This window comes from Tetrahymena thermophila (genome assembly GCF_000189635.1).
Source record: "Tetrahymena thermophila SB210 genomic scaffold scf_8254475, whole genome shotgun sequence".
NCBI classification, from domain to species: Eukaryota; Ciliophora; class Oligohymenophorea; order Hymenostomatida; family Tetrahymenidae; genus Tetrahymena; species Tetrahymena thermophila.
Genome location: NW_002476250.1, coordinates 1 through 26,924, shown reverse-complemented (window position 1 = coordinate 26,924; position 26,924 = coordinate 1). Strand labels below are relative to the sequence as shown.

General features: G+C 25.0%; 6 protein-coding genes across 6 annotated transcripts; 3 read left to right on the top strand and 3 right to left on the bottom strand. All coding sequences in view use genetic code 6, as the record gives it.

Moving 5' to 3' along the window:
- Nucleotides 1-16: 16 nt before the first annotated feature.
- Nucleotides 17-3,333, top strand: TTHERM_00419710 (kelch motif protein; the record flags this gene model as incomplete). Its single annotated transcript, XM_001033231.2, has 4 exons — nucleotides 17-847; nucleotides 958-1,927; nucleotides 1,984-2,527; nucleotides 2,631-3,333. The coding sequence occupies exons 1-4, from the start codon at nucleotides 95-97 to the stop codon at nucleotides 3,331-3,333; spliced, it is 2,970 nt and encodes a 989-aa protein (XP_001033231.1). The 5' UTR covers nucleotides 17-94.
- A 1,945-nt stretch (nucleotides 3,334-5,278) lies between these two features.
- Nucleotides 5,279-6,693, bottom strand: TTHERM_00419690 (spermine/spermidine synthase; the record flags this gene model as incomplete). Its single annotated transcript, XM_001033229.3, has 2 exons — nucleotides 5,279-5,689; nucleotides 5,983-6,693. 2 exons carry the CDS (start codon nucleotides 6,691-6,693, stop codon nucleotides 5,279-5,281), a joined length of 1,122 nt encoding a protein of 373 aa, XP_001033229.2.
- A 1,634-nt stretch (nucleotides 6,694-8,327) lies between these two features.
- TTHERM_00419680 (protein disulfide-isomerase, putative) lies at nucleotides 8,328-10,058 on the top strand (the record flags this gene model as incomplete). The annotated part of the gene is made up of 1 exon (XM_001033228.2): nucleotides 8,328-10,058. One exon carries the CDS (start codon nucleotides 8,328-8,330, stop codon nucleotides 10,056-10,058), a length of 1,731 nt encoding a protein of 576 aa, XP_001033228.2.
- Nucleotides 10,059-10,586: 528 nt separating this feature from the next.
- Nucleotides 10,587-14,686, top strand: TTHERM_00419670 (IQ calmodulin-binding motif protein; the record flags this gene model as incomplete). The annotated part of the gene is made up of 14 exons (XM_001033227.2): nucleotides 10,587-10,689; nucleotides 10,750-10,853; nucleotides 10,912-11,052; nucleotides 11,119-11,219; nucleotides 11,273-11,557; nucleotides 11,615-11,880; nucleotides 11,937-12,178; nucleotides 12,230-12,625; nucleotides 12,683-12,766; nucleotides 12,861-13,094; nucleotides 13,156-13,981; nucleotides 14,032-14,337; nucleotides 14,389-14,494; nucleotides 14,557-14,686. 14 exons carry the CDS (start codon nucleotides 10,587-10,589, stop codon nucleotides 14,684-14,686), a joined length of 3,324 nt encoding a protein of 1,107 aa, XP_001033227.2.
- A 1,096-nt stretch (nucleotides 14,687-15,782) lies between these two features.
- Nucleotides 15,783-16,193, bottom strand: TTHERM_000419664 (transmembrane protein, putative; the record flags this gene model as incomplete). The annotated part of the gene is made up of 1 exon (XM_012799351.1): nucleotides 15,783-16,193. One exon carries the CDS (start codon nucleotides 16,191-16,193, stop codon nucleotides 15,783-15,785), a length of 411 nt encoding a protein of 136 aa, XP_012654805.1.
- A 485-nt stretch (nucleotides 16,194-16,678) lies between these two features.
- Nucleotides 16,679-26,248, bottom strand: TTHERM_00419660 (transmembrane protein, putative; the record flags this gene model as incomplete). Its single annotated transcript, XM_001033226.2, has 6 exons — nucleotides 16,679-16,972; nucleotides 17,111-18,277; nucleotides 18,381-19,889; nucleotides 19,986-22,308; nucleotides 22,372-24,810; nucleotides 24,939-26,248. 6 exons carry the CDS (start codon nucleotides 26,246-26,248, stop codon nucleotides 16,679-16,681), a joined length of 9,042 nt encoding a protein of 3,013 aa, XP_001033226.2.
- Nucleotides 26,249-26,924: the final 676 nt, after the last annotated feature.

Here is a 26,924-nt window from a genome sequence, read left to right as displayed (position 1 = left end):
AAGAAATTAATAATCAAAATTTTAAAGTTAACAAATAGTAAAGAAAGAAACTTAAATTTGTTTTTAATAATTCATAGATTATTAAAATTTGAAAATGAAGATGAATTAAGTTTAAAGTATTTAAAAAATAGGAGATACTGCAGTTCCATCTCCAGAAATGAGACCAATTTAGACTTAAGCAAATAATTCAACTATTTTTTAAAGTGCAAAAATAGCATAGCTCTCTCAATCAGCATAATCAATATAATCTACACCATTTACATAAGTCAGGGATATATCTCCGCTTACTCATAAACAATTGAATGCCCTATCGCCTAGCAAATCAACTTTATCTCAAGGCCAGAAGAAAAGAAATCATAAAATACCATGCCCTGCACATTAGGAATTTGACATATCTAACATGTGCACGGCAGAAGGTTGCTTAGAGCCACTTTGTGCTGAATGCATTCGAGTCCATACATAGCTTCACAATAATGAAGGAACATCTTCTAATATTGACACAATATTTAATAAAAGAGATTAGTGTATTGAAATACTGAAAGAGTAAACTAATCTCTTCAGCCAAGAAATTCAAGTGCTCGGATAAATTGGAGATTCTACAAGAGACAATTTATTAAAATAATCTTTAGAGAAAATTTAAATAGCAAAAGAAAAAGTCCTTTTTGTAGTGGAGCAATACTTTAAAGATATTTAAGAACATGTGCAATAAAAAATAGTTTATTCAAAACAGAGCACAACAGTTGATAAATAGAAAAACTTAGAATTAAAATTACAGTCAATAATTTAAGATATAGCAAAGATGGAAGATTTATTAAACTCTGAAGATTTCATAAAAGCAATAATCTAAGTAAGAAATAGATCAATCAATCAATTAATAAATTAATTAAATTTGTTATTCTGATTGAATAAGCTTATTATGGAATATTAATTTATTTTTCATTTAAAATAATAAAATAGATATTATCAGGTGAGTATGACCACAATTATGAAAAAATTTAGCAAGAAATCAATGAAGTTGTTGAAAAAAGCGGATCAGAATTATTTGAAGTAGAATTTGATGAATCAAAAATGTACTCTTTGAATATTGAAATATAAAAATTGATCTTTTTAAAACCTCATAACATGGATGGAGTGATCAATAAAACTTTGGAGATAAGTAAGGCTGATGTTTTTTAAAGTAAACACTAATCGCCTTTAAAAAAGCATAACTAAACTGTTCTATCAACTATTGTCAGTCATTAACAAAGAAATAATTTTTCTTCTAACTAAAAGTTAAATTCTTAATCATTTTTGTAAGTTGGAAACCATGTCTCACAAGCTAATGAAAATATAAACAGATAATCTCTCTAGAATATAGAATCGTTAAATGATTTAAATAAACCAAAAACATTAATTTCCTAAAGACCACCCTAATCATAGTAATTATAAAAAAGTATAAATTAAGCTCTTAGCAATTCATAAATATCCAAATCAAGTAATATTGGTCTAGATTAATTTATGCATTTACCTAAAAGTTAACGCTAATAGCAATAGTAAATGTAAAATGGAAATCTAAGAGAAGAATAAATTTAATCTAGACAGCCATACATTTCTTCAAATCAGCCAAGTTTGAATTTAAGCAGAGATTCAAGTCCGAATAGAAATAGCGTAAAAGCTTAAGATTAAGTTGGACTTAGAGGTTCTAGATCAATTTCAAGCAACATACAATATGAAGGATAATAGAAAAAAATGTATACATTTAATGAAGTAACAACGTTTGGATAATAAACAGATAGAGAAATATCATAGTAATAATAATAATAATAATCAATAAATAATTCCAATTCAGTCAATTCTATGCGTAAGAACAACCATATAATAAGAAGTTTATAAAATCCATAAAACATTTACTAAGAACCTTAAAGAAATTTTGTCTCTAGCAATTCTCGTAAATTAAGTTTACTTTTAAAAAAATTTTTATTTATTTATTTAAAAAAATAACAGAAGAAAAATATACCCCCTATACTACTTCAAATCCCTCAAGCTAAAGACCATCTGTTTCGCAGCATGGAGATGAGCGAATTTCATAATCTCAAAATATAGAAAATAGCTAGCTTATGAGCTATCCATAAATACTATTAGAATAAGCAGACTACTTCTCACCTTAAACTTCAAGAAAATTTCTTCATTTCTTCCAAGATAATTCTAAAATATTTCATTATTTAGATCTTGAAACTCTTAGCAAAGATTCTTAAACACAGCAATTTTAACAATAAATTTTAAATATTTAATTCAAAATTCCTATGTACCATAGAAGTGTTATGACACCATTTGGGGATACTTATATTACTGGAGGTGTAGATGTTAATTAAAAAAGTTACGTACTTAATACATGTTATAAGTTAAACTATAGATAAGCTACACTTGAACCTATCAGTTCCATGTATTATCCTAGATCCAATCATGGTATTGCATTTTGTGAAGGTTATATTTATGTTTGTGGAGGCTCTACAAATCAGGATAATACTTGCTTAGATAAATGCGAAAGGTAAATAAAAATAATTTTTAAGAAAATATTTGTAAATTTAAAGAGTTAAATTTAAAAATTTTTAAATCAAAATAAGTTGATTAAAAAAAATATTTAATATTAGATTTGATGTAGAAATAGGAAGGTGGGAGTAAATAAGCAGCTTAAATTAAAAATGTAGTGGCTGCTCTCTGAGCTAATTCTCTAATAGATTTTTATTTAAATTTGGTGGAAATACTGACATATTTACATTAAGCAATACTATAGAGAGATATGATATTTAGTTAAATGAATGGAAAATAATACCTTTTAATATAATTCCTAATCATATAACTATGAAGTTACCAAGTTTCTGTGGATCTTGCTAAGTAAATAAAGATGAAATAATTTTGCTAGGAGGATCTAATCATAGTAATAAGCTGTAGAACGTATTTTTAATCAGAATGTATAGCGAAGAATGTGATGTGATCTTATTAAAACCTTTGCCTAGAGCAGGTACATTTTGGCAAAACCCTATTGTCCTTGGAGGAGTAATTTTTAGCTTGCAAAATATAATTATGGATAAATCTCCTGACCATTGTTACTTTGGTAAGAAGCGAATATTGGCTTTTAACTCTTAAATTTGGAAACAAATTGGCTCTGATGAAATAGATTACTACAACTCTTCAAACTCTGCAAATATGGTTTCATCAAATATTAATATAAATTAGAACTAATCATATATATTGGATAATAGTTATAGAAAATAAACAGCTTCGAAAAGCCCCTACAGAGTAGGCTAGAGTTTAACTACTTCTAATAAGCTAAAAAAAGTATTTTATGATTGATTGAGTGAATAAATAAATAATAAAATATTTTTTAAAATATTTACTTGAATATTAACAAGCTAGTATGCGAGTTACTTATGAAAAGAAATGCATTAATGAATATATAAATAAATAATTCAAATAAAAATTTTATGCTTATTATAAACTATTTTGTCTTTACTTTAAAAATAAATATTTTGTATATATTAAGTTGCTATAATAAAATTTATATATTTTAGTAGTTAATTCATTCATTCATTAATTACAAATTCTGGTTCCATTTAAATAAATAAATTAAATATTTATTTATTCTTACTTTAATCCACTTTCTTTATATAATAATTCATTCAATCAATAATTTATTTTTTATTATCTAATGCTTTATTTTTTTAGTTAAATGGCTAATTATTGAGAGCATGTAGATTTCAAAATATTAATGCTTTAATTTTCATTAAATAGAAGAAAGAATTAAAGATATTTTTAGCAATTTTTTATCATAAACATTTTTTTAAAAACTTTGCTATGAAATTTATGATTATAATTTATAAATAATATAAGTTGGTATATTCTTAAATGTATCAGATTATTTTAGTTTTAGTACATAATTAATTTTATAAAGAATGAATTTATAGGAAATTCATAATTAATAAATTTAGTCAAATTTAACATTAGAAAAATTAGCTTTATCAAAAAATTTTTTGATGAATTCTTTTTAGATTTAGCCATATAAATGTATTCAGAAATCTTGGTTATTCAAATTATTTTGAAAGGACCTCACAAATATAATTATTTGATATGTTAAGCTGTAATCGTAATATAAAATATATTCGACTTAAATAGCTTAAAAGCACAAGAATACTTAAAACTCACTCAGCCAGATTTCATGTGAATTTTTATAAAACATAAATTGATAATAGAAAAATGGATTCATAAATAAAAAAAACAAAAAGGTAAAACAAATAAAGGTAAATTAATATTTACAAAAATATTTAAAAGATTAATTTTAACTTCATAATTTCTAATTAATTTTGTTTTCTTCTTGACAAATAAAAACACATTTATTCTTCTATTTTTCTTTGTAATTTCTAATTAATAACGAAATGATCATCTTAAATTTAATCTGGATTTGTAAAATAAAGCGAATGATTAATGAATAATAAGAATTTTCTTTTAATTAAAAGGTTCTTTCGCTAAAGATCTCAATCTATTTACTTTTACAATTTTATTTGGTTCTATTTAACAAACAATAGCTTTACATCTATATGATTAGAATTAGTTATAGCAAGAAAATACTAATAGTGCTTCCAGTTTTTTTTGGTCTAAATTCAATTTGATTACACAAAGAATATAAAATAATTTTTATCTAAAATTCTTTTTGAAAAAGACTAGACATAATGCATTTAAGCATCATTTAAATAAATAAATAATCTATTAAAAATGAATTGATATTAAAAGATATTTCTCAATGAAAATGTTATTTATATATGAAGATAATAAAAATACTATTAAAATATATTATAATTTTTTATAATTTTTTTTTTATATAATCTTTACATTTATTTTTTAATGTAATTATATTTATTTATTTAAGTGCTTAGGTGATTACTTTGGTAGGTAGGGAAATTGCAAGCCTGCTCAAACTAATTTTATTTATGATTTTTATTTTTAGATTAACAAATTTTTCTTCTTTTCTCTTCTATTTCATTTAAATGTTCTTTCCAAAGCTTTATTTAATTTCTCTTCATCAATTAAAGAAAAGCTATTTACTCTTTTTGCTGCTGAACTAAATTCATATTTTCTAATGTTTTTTTGCTATTTGCTCTATTTATATAATCTAGACTATAGCTTGCTTTCTTGCAGTATTTCTTTTCTACTAAACTAATCACCTTAAATAACTTTAGCATCAAATTATTTTTGATGTAAAATAAGATTAGGAGTTTCACAGATTTAAGAAAATCCGTGGAACTCAATTTCTTTGGCTTCTTAAAGTTTTAGGGAGGGTGACGACACCAATAGGGGTGCAACTTCCATATTCAGGAGTTTGGGTGATGACGAAGTCAATATTGCATTCAAAGCCACTGTTTTCAATCATAGAAATGAATTGAGGCTTAACTTCATCAATAGTTAACATTTAAGAGAAGGAAGCACCAGGCTTCAAAGCACCCAAAAGTCTCTTGTAGAAGTCGTTTGTGAAGAGGGAGCAAGACAAAGAATCATCTCCACAAACATCAGAACAATCAACGATAACACCATCGTATTTCAAATCCCCACTTTACTTAAGGAATTCACTACCATCAACATTAATGATTTCAATCTTTTACTTCATTTCTTCTGTAAGCTACAATTCAGGGAAATACTATTCAGTGATTTCCATAACCTAATTACATTTTATAAATTTAGTTCATTAGTTAATTTTAAAAAAATAAAAAAATAAATAATTCTGATTAATTTGGAATCTTGAAAACTATGCAAGAAGGTATTAGTGCAAACAATATTTAAGATAAGAAATATTCTTTGTTTTTATTTAATATTTTTAAAAGAATAATTTAAAGATATTGATTGATTGATCTATTTCCAAATCAAAATAGATTCAGATTTATTTATGCATCTGTATAAAAATAATTATATATTTCTTATGATAATCTTAATAAATGAATTATTTTAAATTACGATGGGATCAATTTCGCAGAGAGTGATTTTTTTGATCTTAGGGTATTCGTTGTAGAGCTTATGAGCAATTTTGAGATCTCCACCACCGATGATTAAAACGTTATCGTACTCAGTGTCCTTGTTAAAGATTGTTTCAGTCATATCATTAGAATAGTTATCAGGTAAACCATTGCACATTTAAACTTAGCCATCGATGACGAGGACTCTTCCTAAGTACTTAGAATCGTAGACACGGATGTCTTAGAATCTAGATCTTACTCTGGTGATTGCTCTTAAGCCTTTGAAAATATCTGTCTTATGAGAGTAATCATTAGTAATAAGCTTAGCTTCAGTACCACGGTTCATAATAATGTTGGATGTGCAACATTCCCAGCCGAAAGCATTGCAGAGCTATTCTTCAACAGTTCTGCAATTAAAGCGACTGTTTTAACCACAATTGTAGAAATCAACAGTTGCACATTTCTCAGAGGGCCATGAGTGGAAACTCATATGAGATTCACTCAATAAGAAAATAAGAGATACTTATCCGTCAGGGAATACTTTAACTCTTTTGTCACAAACGTTGCAATCAGTCAATTTGAGAGCTGCTTCGAAAATGCCTTAGATTTTTTTAGCATCACTCAAATCGATTTTTTCGACATTGTGGAAATCGAGCATGATATGTGCGCCCATATTTTAGATATTGTCAACATTAGGATTAATTTTGCTCATTTTTTTGATAATTATGTTTTGTTTTTAGAATTGATATAGATTTTGGACTTGTTTGTTTTCAATTTTATGATTCCTTAGTGAACTGTGGCTAGGCTGTATTATCAACGAAGCTTCTCCCTTAGAAAGATTTTACTTTTTTGATTTTTTATCTTTCTCAAAAAATATGCAAGTTATTTTTGCTTTTTGCTTTTTAAATTTTTAATTATTATATTTTTTTTTATCCTTCTAAAAATGATATAAATAAAGATTTCCTTATAGCAGCGTTAATCTTTTTTATTATTATTAGTACTAAATATCACTTTCATTTCCCCAATCCAATTCATTTAAACCTTTAAAAAACATTCAAACAAACAAACAAACAAACAAACAAACATCCTTTTTCTGTTTATGTTTTCTGAATTTTTCTAAAAATAAATAGAAGATTAATCCATAATTTAATTATCTTGAGGCTATATTTTGCACCTGCATATATCATCATTTTATATTATTATTTATTTATCTATCTTGATATATTTAAATAAGTAAAAGAATTAGAATTATAAGCCAAAAAAATCAATTATCTTTTAAGATTTCTTATAAGATTATTTTGCACCAAAGTTATATTTTTAGAAATTTATTTTATTAAGCATTAAAAGGCAAATAATTACTTTAATATAGTGGTATTCTACCTCATTTCTTGCTTTAAAATATGCAATTATTTGTAACTTGGATGATGTAATAGTTTACTGTTTATCTAATTAGGACTGCTAATAAATTAATAAAAATTTATTTTGGATTTAAATCAGTAAAATTTTTGTATTACTTTTTATTTCATGCAATCGAAATACAAAATTTAGCAACAGAAGCTTTTATTGTAATCATTTATTATATGCTAAAAAAATTTGCTAGTATTTTCGTTTTAAATATTTTGAGTGTTGCCTTCTGCTAATTATAGGTAAATTGTAAATTAAATTATATGAAAATATCTTTAATTTCCTCTTAAATTAAAAGAGCTTAACTTAAACTAAATTTTTTAATACATTTATCAATGAAGCGATATATATTTAAATTATGATCATCCATATAATTACTCTTGATGCATTATGAAAATTAATTAAGTAACAATTGTTATTGCAAAACAATCTAATTAGTACTACCCTGATAAAAAATAAAGAGAAAGATGCAGATGTTAACGTGTTTGAAAATCTATCCTTTTTAAAAGTTAAGTTAATAAATTTTCTTTTCATAGCTAAAATAATAATTAAATTTTTGGGTATAAAATACTTCATCTTGCTAAAAACTAAACCCATCGGATTTCATATGATTTGAAATTGTTTCAATGATTGATTCTTTTATTTATTTGAGATGTAAGTAAAATTAAAATACATTAATTTGAATATTTTTCTTTTTCTAGAAAAAAAAAAGAAAGAAATCTCAGTATGATTGATTTATAGAATAGACTATTAAATTTATTTTTTTAAAAAAATTTTTGGGTAATAGCAATAGAATTTTATATTATTAATAACATAAAATAAAAATTTTTAGAATCAGTAGAAAAGATAAATAATTTTTGAAAAATAAATAAAAAATATCTTACTTTTTTTAATTAAAATTTAAATAATAAATCAAATTAATTAATTCAAACAATCGTTAACATGAGTTAAATAATTTATTGCTTCATTATATTTTTATCGACATTTTTGTTAATCCATGCAATTTAATTACCTGCTGAATTTCTTATAGATAATTGCCAAAAAAATTTTGCTTACTATAGTGTTGGAGACGTTTATCTAGGAGACAATAATTACACATCTATCATTAATAATCAAGAAATTTTATTGATAGCATCTCTTAAAACATGTAGAAGCTGTTGTGAACATGAAATTTTATTTGATCAAATAAAAAAAAGTTTAACTAATAGCAGATAATTTCAAAAAATAAAAATAGCCCGTATAGAACTTACATAAAATAAAAACTTCTAATAGCAATTTAAATAGATAAAAAGATTTCCTTTTGTGATATACTTTGATGGTAAAGGAAATCACCACATTTATTAAGAGTTATTAGATGTAAATAGAATTAATAGATTTTTAAAAAGAATATATAATCCACTCTAGAAATTCAATACATTCTAAAAACTAGATCAATATATAAACACTATTGAATATGATTCGGATAAAAATTCTATTGAAAGTGTTAAAGTTATTGGTTTATTTTATGATGAAGAGGAGATGGTTTAGGAAATACAATATTTTATAGAGGTTGCTAAAGATTTATTAAGTAGATCAGAGCTATATTTTTGCATCATAACGAATAAAAATGAAATTAAAGCAGCCAAAAATAAATACCAAGATAAGTGGTTTGAAGGAGTTTCACTCAACTCAATCATTATCTAAAGAAGTATAGGAATATATGACATCATTGATTTAAGCGATGTTATAGTTGATATGAAAAACTTAAAAGCAGAGATAATCTCTAAGTCCTTAAGGCTTGTTGATGAATTTACACTAGAAAATTATGAATATTATTAGCAAGATAAAAAAAAATAAATATTAGTAGCTGTAGTTGATTCCATTTTAGATGTTACCCAATCAAAAAAAGTCATAAGTATTCTTGAAAGTTTGGCAAAATAATTTGTCCACAAATTACATATTACATGGGTAGAGGGAAATTTAAATCCTGAGAAAAGAAAAATGCTAGGAATTCCAACCAAGGCCAAGCTCCCATAGATAGCTTTTTTCAGAATAGATTACCACACTAAAGTTATTTTTCCTTCTAATTTGGAGATTAATTTTTAAAATTTGTTTGAGTTTATCAACGACTACTTAACATTGCCCTTAATGGATGTGCAAAAGAAATATATGAATTATGAGTAAAAAATAAAGTATCAAAAAGTAAATAATATTTTAACTTCTTTTACTTAGCTAAAGGAGAAAGCTTTTATTTCAAAGATCGTTCAATATGAAGCGTCTTAGTACATTTTACTTTATTATTTAGATCTTGAAAGTCTTGTTGAAGGAAAAATAAATGAAACTTAATTGAGAGAAATAAATTAAGTTAGCATTAGAATATAGCAGCTATATGGAAGTAATATTATCCAGTTCTATTATTGCATTAAATAAGAGCTTGAAGAATCAGAATAAGCCTCAATAACAAACTATCTATCTTAAATAAAACCTAACACTTTATATTTATATATGCAAAATAAGCCTATTCCTTTTAAAGGATAAATACTTGCTAGAAGTATTCTACAATTTATCAGTAAAAATACTGCTAAAAGTAATACCAAACAAATTATTTCTTTGCCTAAATATCCTGAAATTTCCGAAGAAAAGCTACTCGACTACATAATAAGCGGCATGCAAAATAATTCAGATTTCTACTGAAATTAATTATTTCGTTTTAATTCATATATTGTATTTGTAAAATCCTAAATTTAGTAAGAAAATTTTTATAGTTTATCAGCAAAATTTATGCTAAAAACAATAGTGAGTAAATAATTTATTTCCTTAACTTGTTCAATTTGTGGAAGAAAAGTTGTTTGCCTATTTAATACACAGCAAGCACATACATAATGACTATTTTACTTAAATAAGTTTATTACTTTTAATCGTTTAGCATAATTATATAGCTAATCATTTAATATAGAACTTAAATTGAATTTCGTAAAAGTAGAATCTTTTTATTTAAAGTATATATGGATATCATTACTATTTTTTGAATGTGATTTGATTACCTGCTAAGCAAGAAAGCATGTATTTATGTAAGTAAGTGCATATACCTTAGAAAAAAAACTGATATATATTATAATCATAATCATTATTATTTAGATATCAAAAATTTATTAAAATTAATAATAATTTTTGGTACTTTATTTAAATTTTAAAAGGTTTCATTGTTTTATAAAAGTTAAAATGAGTAATAACTAGCTTAAAGAAATTTAGAAGCATATGAATATAACAACAGGCAATTTAAATTCAATTAAAGGACATGTTTAAATTATGAGCTAGAAAGAAAGTATGCAAACATTTCTAAGATGTATTACATAAATAAATAGTTTATTTAATAATATATTAGATAAAGACAATGAAGATCTTTAATTATTGTACGGAAGACTTTAGTATTAAGTAAAATAACTGGAGATGGATATTAAAAATCAAAGCAATGCGTTTTCTAAAACAGTATTTTACCATTTATTAAAAAGATATTCTTTTAGTAGAATTTGATTTTTCATAAAAGTTGAGTTAAACTGGAGGATTTAATTTAAACACTAATGAGGGCATTTAAAACGCAGCAACAAAGATGAAAGGAGAGCTATAAAAGTATGAAAGATAGAAATCTTTCAATGAAACCAATCCTATGCATTTCTCTTAATACTCAGTAAATAAAAAAGTCAAATAATGAGATATGTTTATTTATAAAGTCTTTAAAATATAATTTATTTAGTCAGCAAAAGATCTTATGAGCGCATCAAAAGGTTTTTTGAGTAAAACAGCATTTTCATATTCTATGAGCTAAACTAATCGTTCCTTGCAAAAAGCCTAAAGGTAAAGTTAATTTATTTTTCATTTGATCTAATTGTGTTTCATATTGATTCTAGCCAAACGAACTTTAGGATAAGTGGACAATCTGAGTTAAATAGCAACACTTAAAGAAGTTTTTATTAAACTAAAAACTCATTAGCAAAACCTGGAAGAATTTCTAATACAGATATACTACCAAAACATATTAGGAAAAATCCATTTGCTGATCTTCCTCCTATTTCAGAAAAGGATCTTTAAAAGGGTTTGTTTAATTTAGTTAATATAGGATTAATTCCTAAAGATTTAGATTTGCTACCAGCTTTTAATTAAGGTGCTCCAATCCTTGAAGCAACAAAAAAAATGTGTGAATTTTATATTAAATGAGATACTTAATTAACATATTATCTTTTAAATATTAGATAAATATCTCCAGACTACAAGCTTTAAAAAGTTAACTTTCCAGAAAGAGAGTTTCCAGAAAAGTATAAGCTTGACTATAACATAAATAATGCAAGTTCTATATTACCTCAATCAAATTTGCATTATTCAATTTCTTAGCAAAATATGAATCTAATTTAGAATCACGAAACTAACATTTTTATTACAGATACTAATACTCAATCAAAATAAATACAAAGCTAGAATCAAATGAAAAAAAGAAAATCAAACTTTAAATTCAACACTGGTAAGTTTTCTTAAAAAGAACATAAATTATGTTAAATATTTTTTTTTAAAAAAAAGCATAGTATTTATTATAAAACTAGCCAGAGTAGCCAAAATAAATAGTGCACAAGGAAATAGTTGTACAGAGGCGTTTTTATTTAACAATAAAAAATGGATATATCATAAAAGGAGCTTAAGATTACAAAGTTATGAAAACACACTACACAGAATAGTGGGGAAGTGTAAATAGTCTGATAAAAAAACTTGAGGATCTAAGCAAAAAATATGATATTAAGCTTTTACATATTGATGGAATGAAAGTAATTAATTAGAAAAATTTGTCTATAATTCTAATATATTTAATAAAAAAGCTGCTAGAAATTGTGAATGATTTAACAAGAACAAGACTTGATGATTTAGTAGAATGTGTTATAAATAAAGATATGATTAAAAAAATAATTCCTGCCGAAAACATGACTAGTTTCAGAGGAAAAGCATGGGCAACAATTAAAATTCTATGCAGTTTTAAGATGAAAAAGGCAATTAAAGAATTAAAAAAAATGAGAGAAAAACAAAACTAAAATGCAGAAAAGAAATGGAAAGTAATGTTCTGGTTAAGATACATGATAACATAGAGAAGAATAAAATCAATATAAAATGGAAAACTTTCAACATATTATGCCCTGCAAGAATCTTTCAAATAAAACTATTCATATATAATGCAGTCTAAAAGAATCGAAATTCACATAAACAGTTTATCATATGATGTAAGCATTTTGAATCCAAGAGAAAATATTTTAGAAAAAACACTTACTAACAAATAGGAATTCAAGAGGAATACAACAGAGCATTTTGATTAAAGAGAAAGCATTTAGCTTACTAGAATATTTTCTATAAAGGATCCAAATGTAAATTATTTTTATTCATAAAGCCAATTATTAAATTTTTAAAAACTATCAAAAATGAATGAAAACATAAATAATTGAATATATTAATGAATAGATAGAAGTTATCATAGTTTTACCTTATGAACTGCCTCACGAAATAATATCTTATTATTATAAAATATGCGAATTAGGAGACATTATTGACTATAAAGAAAGGATTCATTTTATATTTCCAGAAAATGCTCACTTATTTCCAAAATTCTCAACTGTTAAACTTTTATACTATTCCCCTTTAGCTTTAAAAAAAATAAAAGACATCATTTAAAATAAGAATGCTTACATAGTTCCTGTATAAACTTTATTTAGATTTTAAGATAAATAGCTTTAACCTTTTTTAATAAACATGATAGGGAGTTCCTTGCAAAGAAGATAATTTAGTTGGCATGACATTAAAAATTCCTATTTTTTGTGGAAATTATGATATTGTTAATAACCTTTGCAAAAAGAGTTAGGCTAAACAGCTGTTTGAAGAATGCAAGTTTCCAACAGCACCAGGTGCTGAAAATATATTTGATGAAGAAGATTTAATCAATAAACTTACTATTTTAATTGCTAAATATTCAAATGTCAATACATGGGTTTTTAAAATAGATGGAGAGTTTAAAGGTAGAGGTATTGCCTTTTTCTCTCTTGAGTCAATTAGAGTACTGAGTGATATTAGAAAGTAAAAGAAAGAAATAGATGAGAGCTAAGTTTCTAAAATTAGAGAAATAGTTTCTTCGTTACTTCCTAGTAAAACATAAATTGCTATCCCAACATTATTCTAAAATTATCAGGAATTTCTTTACTATTTCTTAGAGCATAAGGGTATTATTGAAGCATCTCCATTATGTTCTATGGAAGAAGTAGCTTCACCGTCTGTATTTTTCCGTTTAGATCCGGACGGATAAACTCAAGTTTTAGCTTCATATGATAAAATCTAAGGTTAAGATTTTGTTAACTTTGGTAACATTTTCCCTTAATAATCTCTTCCCTCTTTGAATTTAAAATAATTGTGCAGTTCTCTTGGAGAAAAGCTCTACCAGAAAGGTATTTACGGCTATATCAGTGTAGATATGATAGCTTTCCCAGATCCCTCAAATAAGTTAAATCATCCTCTTTTCTGGCTCATAGGTCTTGACTGCTATCTAAATGATTACTCTTCAGCTTTTTTTATTTTTGATTTCTTATCTAAAGGTAAAATATCTCCAAAATCAAATTTGCTTAAATTATTTTTTATATAATAGGAAAAATAGATAAAATAACAGGAAGATATTATTTAGGAGGAAATATACCAGAGAAAATACTACCAGAGGAAAATGAATAAGAAAATGAAGATTCAGAAAAATCAAATATCATAGATGAGTTTGAAGAGAGATCTTTCATGTATATCCCATATATTTTCCACAGAGGTTTCAATACTATGGGATACAGAGATTTTTTCTAACTCTGCAGAAAGAATTCTATTTCATTTGACATCGAAAAGAAGCAAGGGTCAGTATTCTTGCTGATTGATAACATTGAAAACGGAGTCCTGAGTCTAATGACAATAAGTATGAAAAATTTTTTTTTTTGACTTTTATTTAAAAAATGTTATCATTTAGGTGAAAACTCTAGAAAAAACATTAAATTTATGACTGATGCCCTCAATTTCATACTACAAATAGCAGGTGTTGTATAGAGAAAGACACAAAAAGATTTATATAAAAGGTAACTAATTTATTATTTTATAAAAGAAGGATATCTTAACTTATAAACTAATAAATAAATAGGACTGATCAAATTTATCTGATGGACATAATAAGTAAAGTAAGAAATTTGAATAAGAATAACGAAAAGCAGATAAACTATTTTGGATCTGTCAATAGTCCTTAAAATAACAACCAAGATAAAAGTTATTGACTTTTTTATTTATTTATTTTAAATAAAAATAATTCTATTTCAATTAAACATCTATAAAATAAATATATAAATAATATATTCGAATGAGTATCTTTTATATAAATTTACAGCATATATTATTAAAATCTTTCGAAAGTTTTAATTATTATTTGTTTCTTTACTGACTTTTTTTATTAATTTAAATTCTAATTTAATTAAATATTTTTTTTCTTTAAATTATAAAATCTTTCAAAGTTTTAATTATTATTTGTTTCTTTACTGATTATTTTAATTATTTTAAATTCTATTTCAATTAAATCTGTAAAATAAATTATAATATATCCTTATTAAATATCTTTTATATAAATTTACTGCATATATTATTAAAATCTTTCAAAAAGTTTTAATTATTATTTGTTTCTTTACTGACTATTTTAAATTCTATTTCAATTAACACTCTAAAATAAAATATAATATATTCTTATTAAATATCTTTAATATAAATTACAACATATATTTTTAAAATATGTAGAAAGTTTTAATTCTTATTTGTTTCTTTACTGACTTTTTTAATTATTTTAAATTCTATATCAATTAAATATCAACAAAGTATATAAATAATATATTCTTATTTAGTATTATTTTTCTTTTAATATTTATAAAAGTTTTAATTATCATTTACTTTTTACATTCTTTATTATTTATTAACATTTAGCCTTAATCTCACTTTATTTGAAATAAATGTAGAAGGAAACAATTTGAAATTAATTTTTGGTAAATTCTAATGAAATTATTGTGTTTGTTTATTACTTATTTCTATATTAAGTAAACAAAAAAATTTTAATGTTTGTCCTTTATTTTTATCTTTTATACTTTAAATTCTTCAAAGATAAGCAATAAAATCATTTTTAATTGATTAATTATTTTAAATTTTAAATACTTGCTTTGACTTCTTTTTATAAATTACTAAATTTAAAGGTAAAATTTATAGGTTTACACATTTTATAAGATCTACTATCATGTACTGCTACAAAATAAAACAAATCTAAAAATCTATCGCTAAGGAGTAGTTTGTAATAATTATCTTCTAGAGGTGTCTTTGGTGGATATTCTTTTATCAAGCTTAGACTTTGATGAAGGAATATTAAAAGAATGACTTCTTTTTGAGGATTTATCTGACTATTTCCATAGACACTGTCTAAAAATTATTTGACTTAAATTACTATCTAATTGTTATGGAGAAATTTTCCTTTTTCTTCTTTGCAAGGATGATAACCTTAACTAAATATAGCTTCCCATTCCTACAATTAGTTTTTGGTTAGATTAACAAAATTTAATTAATTGAAAATCTTTAAGGTTTCATAGCCACTTTTAAAAGGATGACAATGGTCTTTACCCTTAATAGTAGGCTCACCAATCTTACATATATCATGCAAAAGAGTAGCCCACAGTAAAATGTTTTAATCAACTTATGAAAGGTTTTTAAATTCTTCATCATTTACTAATGAAAAAAGCATTTTATAAACATGATAAACAACTTTATTATTAGATTATTTTTTTAACCAGGTCCATTAAATTATTTTATCTTCTATCTACTTACAAACCTTTTTAAATTATTTAGGATACTATCCAAACAGTTTAGTCATAAAAGATATTTATGATGAAATAATTTATTAAATTTATGAAATCAGATTAGGAAATACTAATTCGAAATCAGGAATTTCAATTTACGTTTATTGTTTTTATAATTCATTAAAATCCATTTTTTTTTTGAGAATTTAGAATTTTTTTACTTAATTAAATTAATTTAGCTTTAATTATAAAATGTGAGTGGTTAACCTCAATAATTATAGTCTTAATTCATAAACTACAAGACTTTCTCTTTTTTTATTTTTTGATTTAAAAAACTTATTTTAGTAAATTTTATTATAAAATATATTTTTTTATAAAACTAAAACAATATAAATTTTTGATGAAAAATATACACTTCCTAATAATAATTTTGCCTAAAATTCAAAAATAAGTTTGTTGAAGCTTTGACGGAGAATTTTATTAATATGAAGGTTTTAATTTATACTGTGGTTATTAGATTATGCTTTTTTTTTAAGTTTCAGCCAACTAAAATAGTTATATTAGCATTTAATTTTATTTTTCTTCAAATTCTTTAAGTACCTTTTCTTGGTCTGTTTGCTTTTAAATCTTCAGTTCATCAAAATCTAATTATGATATGATAGAAGGCCTAATGCTTAAAATTTTATAAAAAGCCAAGCTAAAGCTTATAAAACTCATAATCAAAGAAATGTATGCCTATTTAATAAAAAAAAAATTTTTGAATCAATAAAAAAATGCCTTTTAGAAGTTTAAAAATGAATGATAAATGATTTTATGAAGATTTAAATTAAATTATGATAAAATATGAATTGGATAAATGATTGAAAGGATTACATAAATGTTGATTTGTCCTATGAGATAAATAATCTATATAATTATTTAAGGTACGTCCTCAAACAAAATTCTCAGCAACTAATAATAGATTCTTTAATTCATTGATTAGCCACTGATTTTGGGTATAATGAGCTTTGTAAGCCAATTATTAGGAATACGAGTTACATTGTATGGACTAACTATATCTAATACTTCTGAAAATGCTATAAAATCTAATTAAATTGAAGTTTCATAGAATTTTGTTATATTGTTGCCAGGCAGCTTCCTTTTTAGTTCATCTTTGAGTATTATGTTTACAAATCTGTAAAAGCAAATAGCTTTGTTAAGTAAAAGGATAAATGTTGAAAAGTAGAAGATTGTTATAGAATTCTTTCTCCAGCATAACACTAAAAAGCAAAAATCACTATACGTGTTAAATCTGCTAAACTAACTTGTTATGAGATACCACAAGAAAATTAAATACTTATAATTAATTATTGATTGCTCAACCAAAGCTTTTTTAAATCGCTGAAAGCACGCCTACATATATGTAGAAGATTTTCCAACAACATAAAATCCTGGTGTTAAGTGAAGGATTTTATTTAAAATATCTTTCACTAGGTAAAGCTCAAAAACGAAAGTTATGATTGAAAATCCTGCATATATGAAATGCGAATCCCAAGTTGCACCTTCTTGATTCGAGAAAATAAAAGGAACTAGAATTGTGAGTATATGAAAAAAGATAATTAAAAACATCATTAAATAAAGAGTTAAATTCTTTTTAGAGTAATATTAATCTAGCAAAATAGCCGAGTTATCATACTTATAAAATACGTTTTCTCTGATCATCAATCTAAGAATCTAAAAAAAAATACTTTGTAATTTATTTTTAATTGGGTTTCTTTTGTAGTTGCAGTAATGACGGTATATTTTTTCCCTTAAACTCCATGCCAAACTTGTATTTACAAATACAGAGTGATTGTAATCCATTTAACAAGCAGTAAAGTAAGGATTTTAGAAACAAAAGGCATAAATTGTCTTAATAGCACTAATTGACATTCCTTTTAACTCTAACTCACTAGGAGGCATTTTTTATATTCTGTGTATAATCTATATTTCCTCAACTCCGTCCATACTCTCTGATTAAAAATAATAAGGACACAAAACCGTCCAAAACTTTTTCTATTACTAATTTAAAAAAAGAATTAATTAATGATTTAAAATTATAAGTCAATTTGAATATTTATTAAAATTGATTAAATAATAAATAAATAAATATTAATTTATTTACTTCCAGTTTTTAAATATGAGCCTTTGTAATTTGTTTTTTAATTTATTAGGGTTTTAAGGTGCTCTATCTCAAATCACTGCCGATATATTAGATTTAATTGTTGCCTAAGTTTGGTATTATTTATGTTGGTTGTTTATCTGATAGTTGTCTATTTGGAATTAATTGATTTTAACTGATATCATTAAGCTTATTATTAATTGATAAAGCATCTTATTGAAGCTGATTGCTTGAAAGGTTTTAAATTGCATGTGCATTAATGATTTTACTTTAATTAATGTTTCCATTTAGTTATGATACAAAATTATTACTTAAAATATTAGAGGCATTTCGGTTGAATGAATCTATTCCATTATAATCCTATTTAAATGATTAGAATGAATTACCTAAGTTATTTAATTGTTTATTATTTGATGTCTTTTTAGCAAGATAATCTTATTAGATAATTTATGTATTTTATTTACTTTTATTGTTATTTTATCTAACAGCTACATTTTTATTTTTCATAGACTCTTAATTTTTTAGCTTTTGCTCCTCTTCTTCTTAATCTAGGTGTTTGTACTTATTTAGTGATCTTTGTATATTGTCTCTATCTTTTTCAGTAAGGAAGAAATGAGGAGATGCTTAAATCATATTAAAAATATTTTGATCAATTGAGAAGTAGTAAGTAGATAAACTTTTGATAAACTTCACAAAGAATTCAGTCATAGAATCGCATGGATATAAGTTACAGGTTTAAATTAAAAATAAGTAAAATGGATAGTCAAATGTGAGGTTATCATACCCCTTAAGAATCGGAGTTAAATCTACTTCTCTAAACTGTAAGGGAGCCCTTAGAACGTTTTAGATTTAGAATATTGGCAATTTAGAGTATTTGTAATTGATATTTAAAAATAACTAAGCTTGTATTTCAGTTTGTGTTTAATTTCTAGAATCAACCTTATTTTAACTAATTAGCTCACAATTCAAATATTTTCTCAATTGATTCAGAGCAATAAATAAATCTGCTTTGAGTGATAAATTTTACTGACTATCATTTTAGATAGAGCCTTCGAACTTCATTATACTCATATCATTGTGAAGCTTAATGTAGACATTTCTAAATTAAGTTGGAGTTTACCAAAAGTACTTGTCATATTCCTATTTGTCTAATTATAATATATTACCACTTTCAAGTTCTGGTTAAAAGCCATTTTTAACAAAGCTAGGCCATATAGAGGCAGTTAATACATAAATCTTTTAATTCATTCCTTAAAAATAACCAATGCTCTAAATCTATAAATCAATTTTATCGCCTTTTGCTTTTTAATTAGAATACTCCTTTAAAAATTAGTTAGAATGCCTTTTCTGTCTTAGGATTTTATGTAAACTACTGAAAAACATAGATTCTTTTATATGCATTTTCCTTTGCCCACAAATCATGATATGTTAGAGGGACTTGCTTGTTTTTTCTAGCAAGACCTCCAGAAATTCAGTCCAGTCAGATTCACTAACTTCCTCATCATCGGATATCTGTTTAAAATAAATTAAATTTTCATTAAAAAAATATACAAAAACTGAATGAGCTTTCAATATAAGAAAAAATAAAAAACGAAAATAAATTTTCACCTAAATCTTATTAAGATTCAACTAGTTTATTTTTTTAAAGGCAGCTGTAATCCCTTATATTCCATTCATCAAAGGCGCATTTTAAGGTTCATCATTATTTGGAAATTCTAAATTTTATTAATCTATTATATTTTCTTGATATTATTCCTCTAGGTATTATTAACACTTGTTTGTATTAAATCCTATGTATAAATTTTGCAAAGAGCTTGCTACTTAAATAATAAGAGGTAACATTTCTGAGAATTGTTATCCAAGAATCCTATTTCCAGAAATATTGAGGGTTAAGAGACTGTTTATTTTCAAACCTTTAGAGTTGATAGAGATAAAGCATTAAATAAAAGAATTAATCTTTGCTTGGTCTATTAAGCAATTTTCAAGATAAATTTCTTAAATTTTCTAAAAATATTAAGTCGAATTTTCTAAAAATGTCTGGAAATATGTGTAAGAATGGCAGTAGCTTTCTAATATTTGAGGGTTATTGGAAAAATTGACTATTTGAAGTGAGGAGTGAGTTTTTAATGTTCTAATCTAAAGTAAATGAACTTGATCATTAAAATACTCTGTGTTCTTTTTATTTAAGTTGCAGTTTTCGAATTTTATTTCTTCAATCTTAGAAGCCTAATACAGAAGATTCATAAATTTAAACAAATTTTCAGGATTTTCTATGTAATTACCGCTAAAATCTAAAGTCTTCAAATATTCAATTTTATTTAGAAATAGATTTTTTAAAATATTTTTGAGCTTTTAGTCATAAATAGCACAGTAGCTTACATTCAATTCCTGTATTCTATATCTGTTGAACAAATTTACTATAATAATTCCCCAATCTTCGGGATAAATGCTTTTATTGTAAGAAAGATCAATATTATGAAGATAATCAGTATTCACAGCATACAAAAGTGCATTTATTAATCCTTGCACATTGTGCTTACCAATATTACAGTCACTTAAAATTAAAGTTTCGAGGCATGTGTTGTTAAGTAACTCTTTAATTAAAGTTTACCACTCTTGCTTTTGAAGCATTTTATTTTGAGATAAATTTATTTTTTTAAGGCAGTATGGCTTAGACCTGCTTTCAAGATCTATAGGTTTAAGGATTTCAGTAAATTTTTTAACAAATCTAGCATTTATGTTTGTATTTGAAAGATTTAATTCTTACAAATTCGAAAAATTTAATAAAATATTCAATCCCTCAAATGGGTTGATTTTTGTTAGCTTTTAAAAATTTTGGTTAGAGTGCTTCATATTTTTTTTTTAAGAAGGAACTAAGTATAAAAGATGGTTATCACTTATATTTAAAGAAACTAAGCTTGTTATTTTACAAATTTAATCTAATACTCTTCCATCTATCTTACAGTTTTGCATTGTGAGTTCTTCGAAATTTGAAATATTAAATAGACATTTAATTATACGCTCCCATTTTTGTGGCTCAATTTAATTTTCTTGTGTTTAGTATTTATTTAGATCGTATTCATCATTTTCTAATTTCTACTTTTTCTGCTTGTTTTTTAAGTGCTTCTAATAGTTAAAAATGAGGTCTTATGCTTCCTCCTCTTGTAAATTTTAGTCATCTCTTATCTTTTCTTCTTCATTAATTATATTACCTTATCTATTTTTTTTCTTATGGCCCTTATATTTTTCATCATCGCTTTAGCTATCATGGCTATCATCACTGCTTTTGCTTTCACCAAACGACATTATTTTTTTGCTTTTATTTTTTTTTTTATCTACATTAAACTTTGACTTCTTTTATTGGATAGCTTAAAGATTTTAAAACGAAGGGATTTTTTCTTTGATCTTTAAAGATTCAATATTTAATATTAAAGTAACGCTTCTAAATCTTAATTGAGCTTATTAGATTTCATAAATCGAGGTAGCCTCATATTAAGCAAATTCTTCCTGATTTTAATTTTTTATTCTCATTTCTAGATTCTGTAACCCTTCAATCAGATTATCTAAAAATTCATAATTTATATGGATGACTAAGCTGTCTATATATGAAAAAGACTTTAAGACTTCTGGAAGAATGGTGTCAAGTTAATCAGAGCTTTGAATACCAAATATAAGTTAGGTGGCTGATGGTTTGATTTATTTTTTAATTGGGCATTTTTAAATTTAATGTATGAAAAATTCTTTATTTTTTTCAAGATTTTAAAGATTTTTAATAAGATCCTCATTACACTCCTAAACTTAAGATATTTATGATTGCAAAATATTTGATAAAAGAAAACTCCTTTATAGATCAACTTGTAAGCCCAGTGGTATTGGATTGTCTTTCAAGTCTATTTATTCTAGACATCTAAGACAAATGTCGCTATTTTTTCTATTTTAAAAAATAAATAATTTAATGATTTTTATAGAAAAAAATATGTATTTATTTATTTACCTTAATTCTAAATTTGCTACTTAAAGACCTTCAAGTAAATATTGAGTTTTTATATTGTTTATTGAGCAATTTCTTAGGATTATTGATCTCAAACTAATTAAAACAGATCCCAGCAATGTTTATATTAAGTTGGACCAGCCCTCCTTAATTTAGGAGTTGGAACTTAAATCTAATAAATTTAATTGAAGAGCTCCATATTCATATTTTTTGAGAATTTCCTCTTTTTGGATTTCGCAAACTTCTTTTATTGCTGAGCAAATCTCAATTATGTGAGAATCCTTAAATTTACAATTAGTTAAATATAAATTTTCTAGGAATCTTCCTTAGCTTGTAAGCATTTACTTCATTATATCCTTCCACTTAGCTTCAGTTATATTGGAATTATCACTTAGATTTATAGTCCTAAATTAACATTACTTTAATTTTAATATTTCTATCACCTTACTATAGAAATCATTGCCTAAGTCACAGTTTTAAAAATTTAACTCTTTGATAGTTGATCCATAGTTAATTTTAGGCTAAACTAAAATTTTTAATTAATCAGTTTTTTCTTGATTTTAATTCTTTTGATTCTTTGTTGGATTTTCAAAATAACTTTAAAATATTTATATTTTCTTTTTAAAAAGTTCTTATCTTATGATGTCATTATTACCATTCAAATTGATATTTTCAAAGCTCAAATTGCTTTCTTTTTACAATTTAATTTAATTTTCTATCATTTCAACTTCTGTATTAGTTATTTATGTTGAAGACAAATCTAAATATTCTAAGCTCTGTATTTTAAATATAAAAGCAAAGAAATCACTCATAACTTTCTCATATTTTTTAACAGGCTTATCTTCCGTCATAGTGTTTTTAGCTTTAAGATTTCTGACTTCAAAATTTGAGCTTTACCTCTTTCGAGCAAGTTAATTCATATTGTTCTTACTTGCATCTAGAAGATTAGCTATGTTATCATCTGATTTTAGTGATGCTTCACTACACTATTATTTATGATTTTCAACTTAATTGTTTAAAAATTCAATACTTTCTTATTTTTAATATTCATTTCGTTCTACTTCGTTATCTTTATTTAATTTAAATACATTTTAAGGATGTTATTTAATTATATTGAGTCCTGTTTAATCTAAATCTAAAGATTGTTGCAAGTTTACCTTATGCTTTTAATTACCAGTTTACTAATATTTCATTTAATTTATTTATTTTATTGTACTGTTTTCTAAGTTACCACTTTACAAAGAAATTTGAGAGTTCTGTAATTAGTTTTGTCTTGGGTTTGAAGGCATAGATTTTAATGGATTTTTACTTAAATTTAGCTTCTTTAAATTTTACATATTAGAAAGATTACTGTTCAGAGTCAAGAAAGAAATAAAGTCTAAATTTAAGTTATTATCAGATATATCAAGTTCTTCTAGCTTAGGATAACAATTTACAATATTTTTTATAAGAACGTACCAGTCTATTTACTTAAAGTGTGATAACTGTAATATTTTTAGGGTGCTACAAGAATTCAATATAATTTCTTGTCTTTAAATTTAAACTTGAGATTACATGTCATTTAAATTGGCCTAACTGACACTCATGTGATACGATTTTATGTTATGACTGTAAAGTTAATTCGATTAGATCTTATTGAAGTAATTATAGTTATTTGTATTAACAATATTATTCTTTTATTGCGTAGAATCTACTTAACTCGAAATACGTAGTTCTTGTAGTGGCCAATATTATAACGCTTAATTAAGAAATAGGTAAATTTGCATCTGAGTATCAGTTTTTTAATTGATTATGAATGAACGCAATTTAATTTTCAATTATTTTACTTTGTAAGAAAAGATACCTCTCATAATTTCTAAAAAAACTGATTCTTTGGCTTTTATTCCATCGAGAGCGATTGATTCTAAATACTCTCCAACTGCTAAAAATAAATTTTAACCAAATTTCATCCAGGATTAGCCATCAATTTGGTTTGATTCTTTCATATTTTTTATAGTAAACTTTTTAATTTCTAGGTAGTCATTTTTTAGTTTTAGCTACTCAAATCCATCTAAAATTCCTTTCATTCCATCCTTTGTAAGCGTTGAGTCATTAAAATCAATAGATAGAGCCTCAGAGTAATACATCATTTAAATTATATTATTTAAGCTGCTCTAACCAAAAATATTGTGATCATTACCTTCCACAATAAACTACTTAAGAGCTTTTCTTTTTACCCTTTTTTTTATCTTAATAAAGCTATTTGAATTCATAGATGGTTAGTTTGCTTATTCCTGATGTTCATTTTAATTTTATCTATGAGATAATTATTCATTAGACCTTAATTATTCAGATTATATGTGCTCGTTTATATTGCAGTCATTATCTAGAGTTCTTAATTATTTTTTCAACTTTTAATTAAATTAGCTGTCTTAACCTTAATTTGATTATGGTTATTTTTCGCTTATTTTTAATTAAAAAAATTTTTATTTAACTTAATAATTAATTTTTTCAACGAATATCAAAAATAAAATTTTAAACCAACAAAATTTAATTAAAAATTTATTTTTTCTGTTTATTTAAAAATTTACGAATTCTGTTTAATAGCTAATAGACTTTTACTCTTAATTTCATCTAATCTCCTTACTTCTAAATCTTGGGAATTGTTTTTTTATCTAAACCCTTCGTGAAGAAGATGAATTAACTCTTGACAATTCTAAATTTTAAGAGTATGAAGTGAAAGAGAGTCACACACTGCTTTGATTAAATAATTAATAATTTCTTATGGAGCACCTATTAACGAGAAAGCTGAGATATCTAACTCCTCGCAAAAATTTGACTGACTTAACTAAAAAAGTAACATTTTAAGAGGTTGTTAAAATTCCTTTTAAAAAGATGAAAACTAAGATGACTTGTTTTAGCTATGAATGATAATGTGCTTTGGCTCAAATAGCTTTTATTTAATGTAGTCCTTTTCTTTAACTAATTCGTTTTTAATATTACTTTGCTATTCAACCTATTTTTATAATTTATAATTATCTTCAACTTGCTTAGTTTCTTTTTGATGAAATGCTTTATACTTTTTTATTAAGTTTTTATAAACTTAGCATTTTTACAGTTTTTCATCGCACTTAAATATGAATTTTTTTAAATTGGTTAAGTCCTATAGTGTAAAGTTATTTGCTGAGAAGAGCAGTTCTAATTAATACTCACTCATCTATATTCTTTTGAAAACAAGTCTTTCAAGAGATTGCTATTTCCAATTCAGTAAATACCTTATCTGTAAGATGTTTTAGTCACTGAAGAGTACATTAATAAACTGTACTTCAGTTAGAGTGAATAAATCTCTAATTTTTTCGCAAAAAGCTTTCATTGGATTGATTTTCATATCTAAAATATTTACGAAACTTACGCATTTAATTTATACCCTATACTTTAGAAGTGCATTTAAAGAGTAGTAAAAAGCGTGTTTAGAATCAAAACATATTTATTTTATTACTATCTTTGATTTATCCTGATTCAAGTTTTAGCGAAGCATTTAATGAATATTGAATTCTGCCATCAAATTTTTTATGCTGTGGTCGTAAAGGCTGTCCATATCTTTTTAATACAATTAATTATTTTCCTCCTCGTATGGCTACATGTCTTTTACTTCAAGCTTATTCAAATTTGTGAAGTCTATTAATAGAAGATCTGCTTCTAAAAATAAAGTGTGGATTATCTAAAACCTTTTATAGTTGGATGAACAGCCTTTTATTATAATTTCTTATAAAGTGTCTTTGTGATTTCTCATAAACTACTTTAAGTCATGTAAATCAAAGCGAGTATTTTCTAATTATATTTTTGTCTCGTTTTTTATACATACTACATCTTTTTTTTATACTTGATTGTGTTAACTCATTAGCTTTCTTTGATTTTTTAATAGAGTTTTACTCCTATATAAATTAACTTAGAATAAATTATTTATTAACATTTGATTAATTACCTTAAAACTTTTTGTGTTTCAACAATATCGTTTAATTATATAATTAAACAATTTAACTATTTTCTAATTTAACTATTTTTTAATTTAAATGTAATTTATACCTTTTTGTAAAGAAATGATTGTAATTTCCAAAAATTTTATTTTAATTATAATTTTTAATCTGCAAATGGGGTTGGGGTTGGGGTTGGGGTTGGGGTTGGGGTTGGGGTTGGGGTTGGGGTTGGGGTTGGGGTTGGGGTTGGGGTTGGGGTTGGGGTTGGGGTTGGGGTTGGGGTTGGGGTTGGGGTTGGGGTTGGGGTTGGGGTTGGGGTTGGGGTTGGGGTTGGGGTTGGGGTTGGGGTTGGGGTTGGGGTTGGGGTTGGGGTTGGGGTTGGGGTTGGGGTTGGGGTTGGGGTTGGGGTTGGGGTTGGGGTTGGGGTTGGGGTTGGGGTTGGGGTTGGGGTTGGGGTTGGGGTTGGGGTTGGGGTTGGGGTTGGGGTTGGGGTTGGGGTTGGGGTTGGGGTTGGGGTTGGGGTTGGGGTTGGGGTTGGGGTTGGGGTTGGGGTTGGGGTTGGGGTTGGGGTTGGGGTTGGGGTTGGGGTTGGGGTTGGGG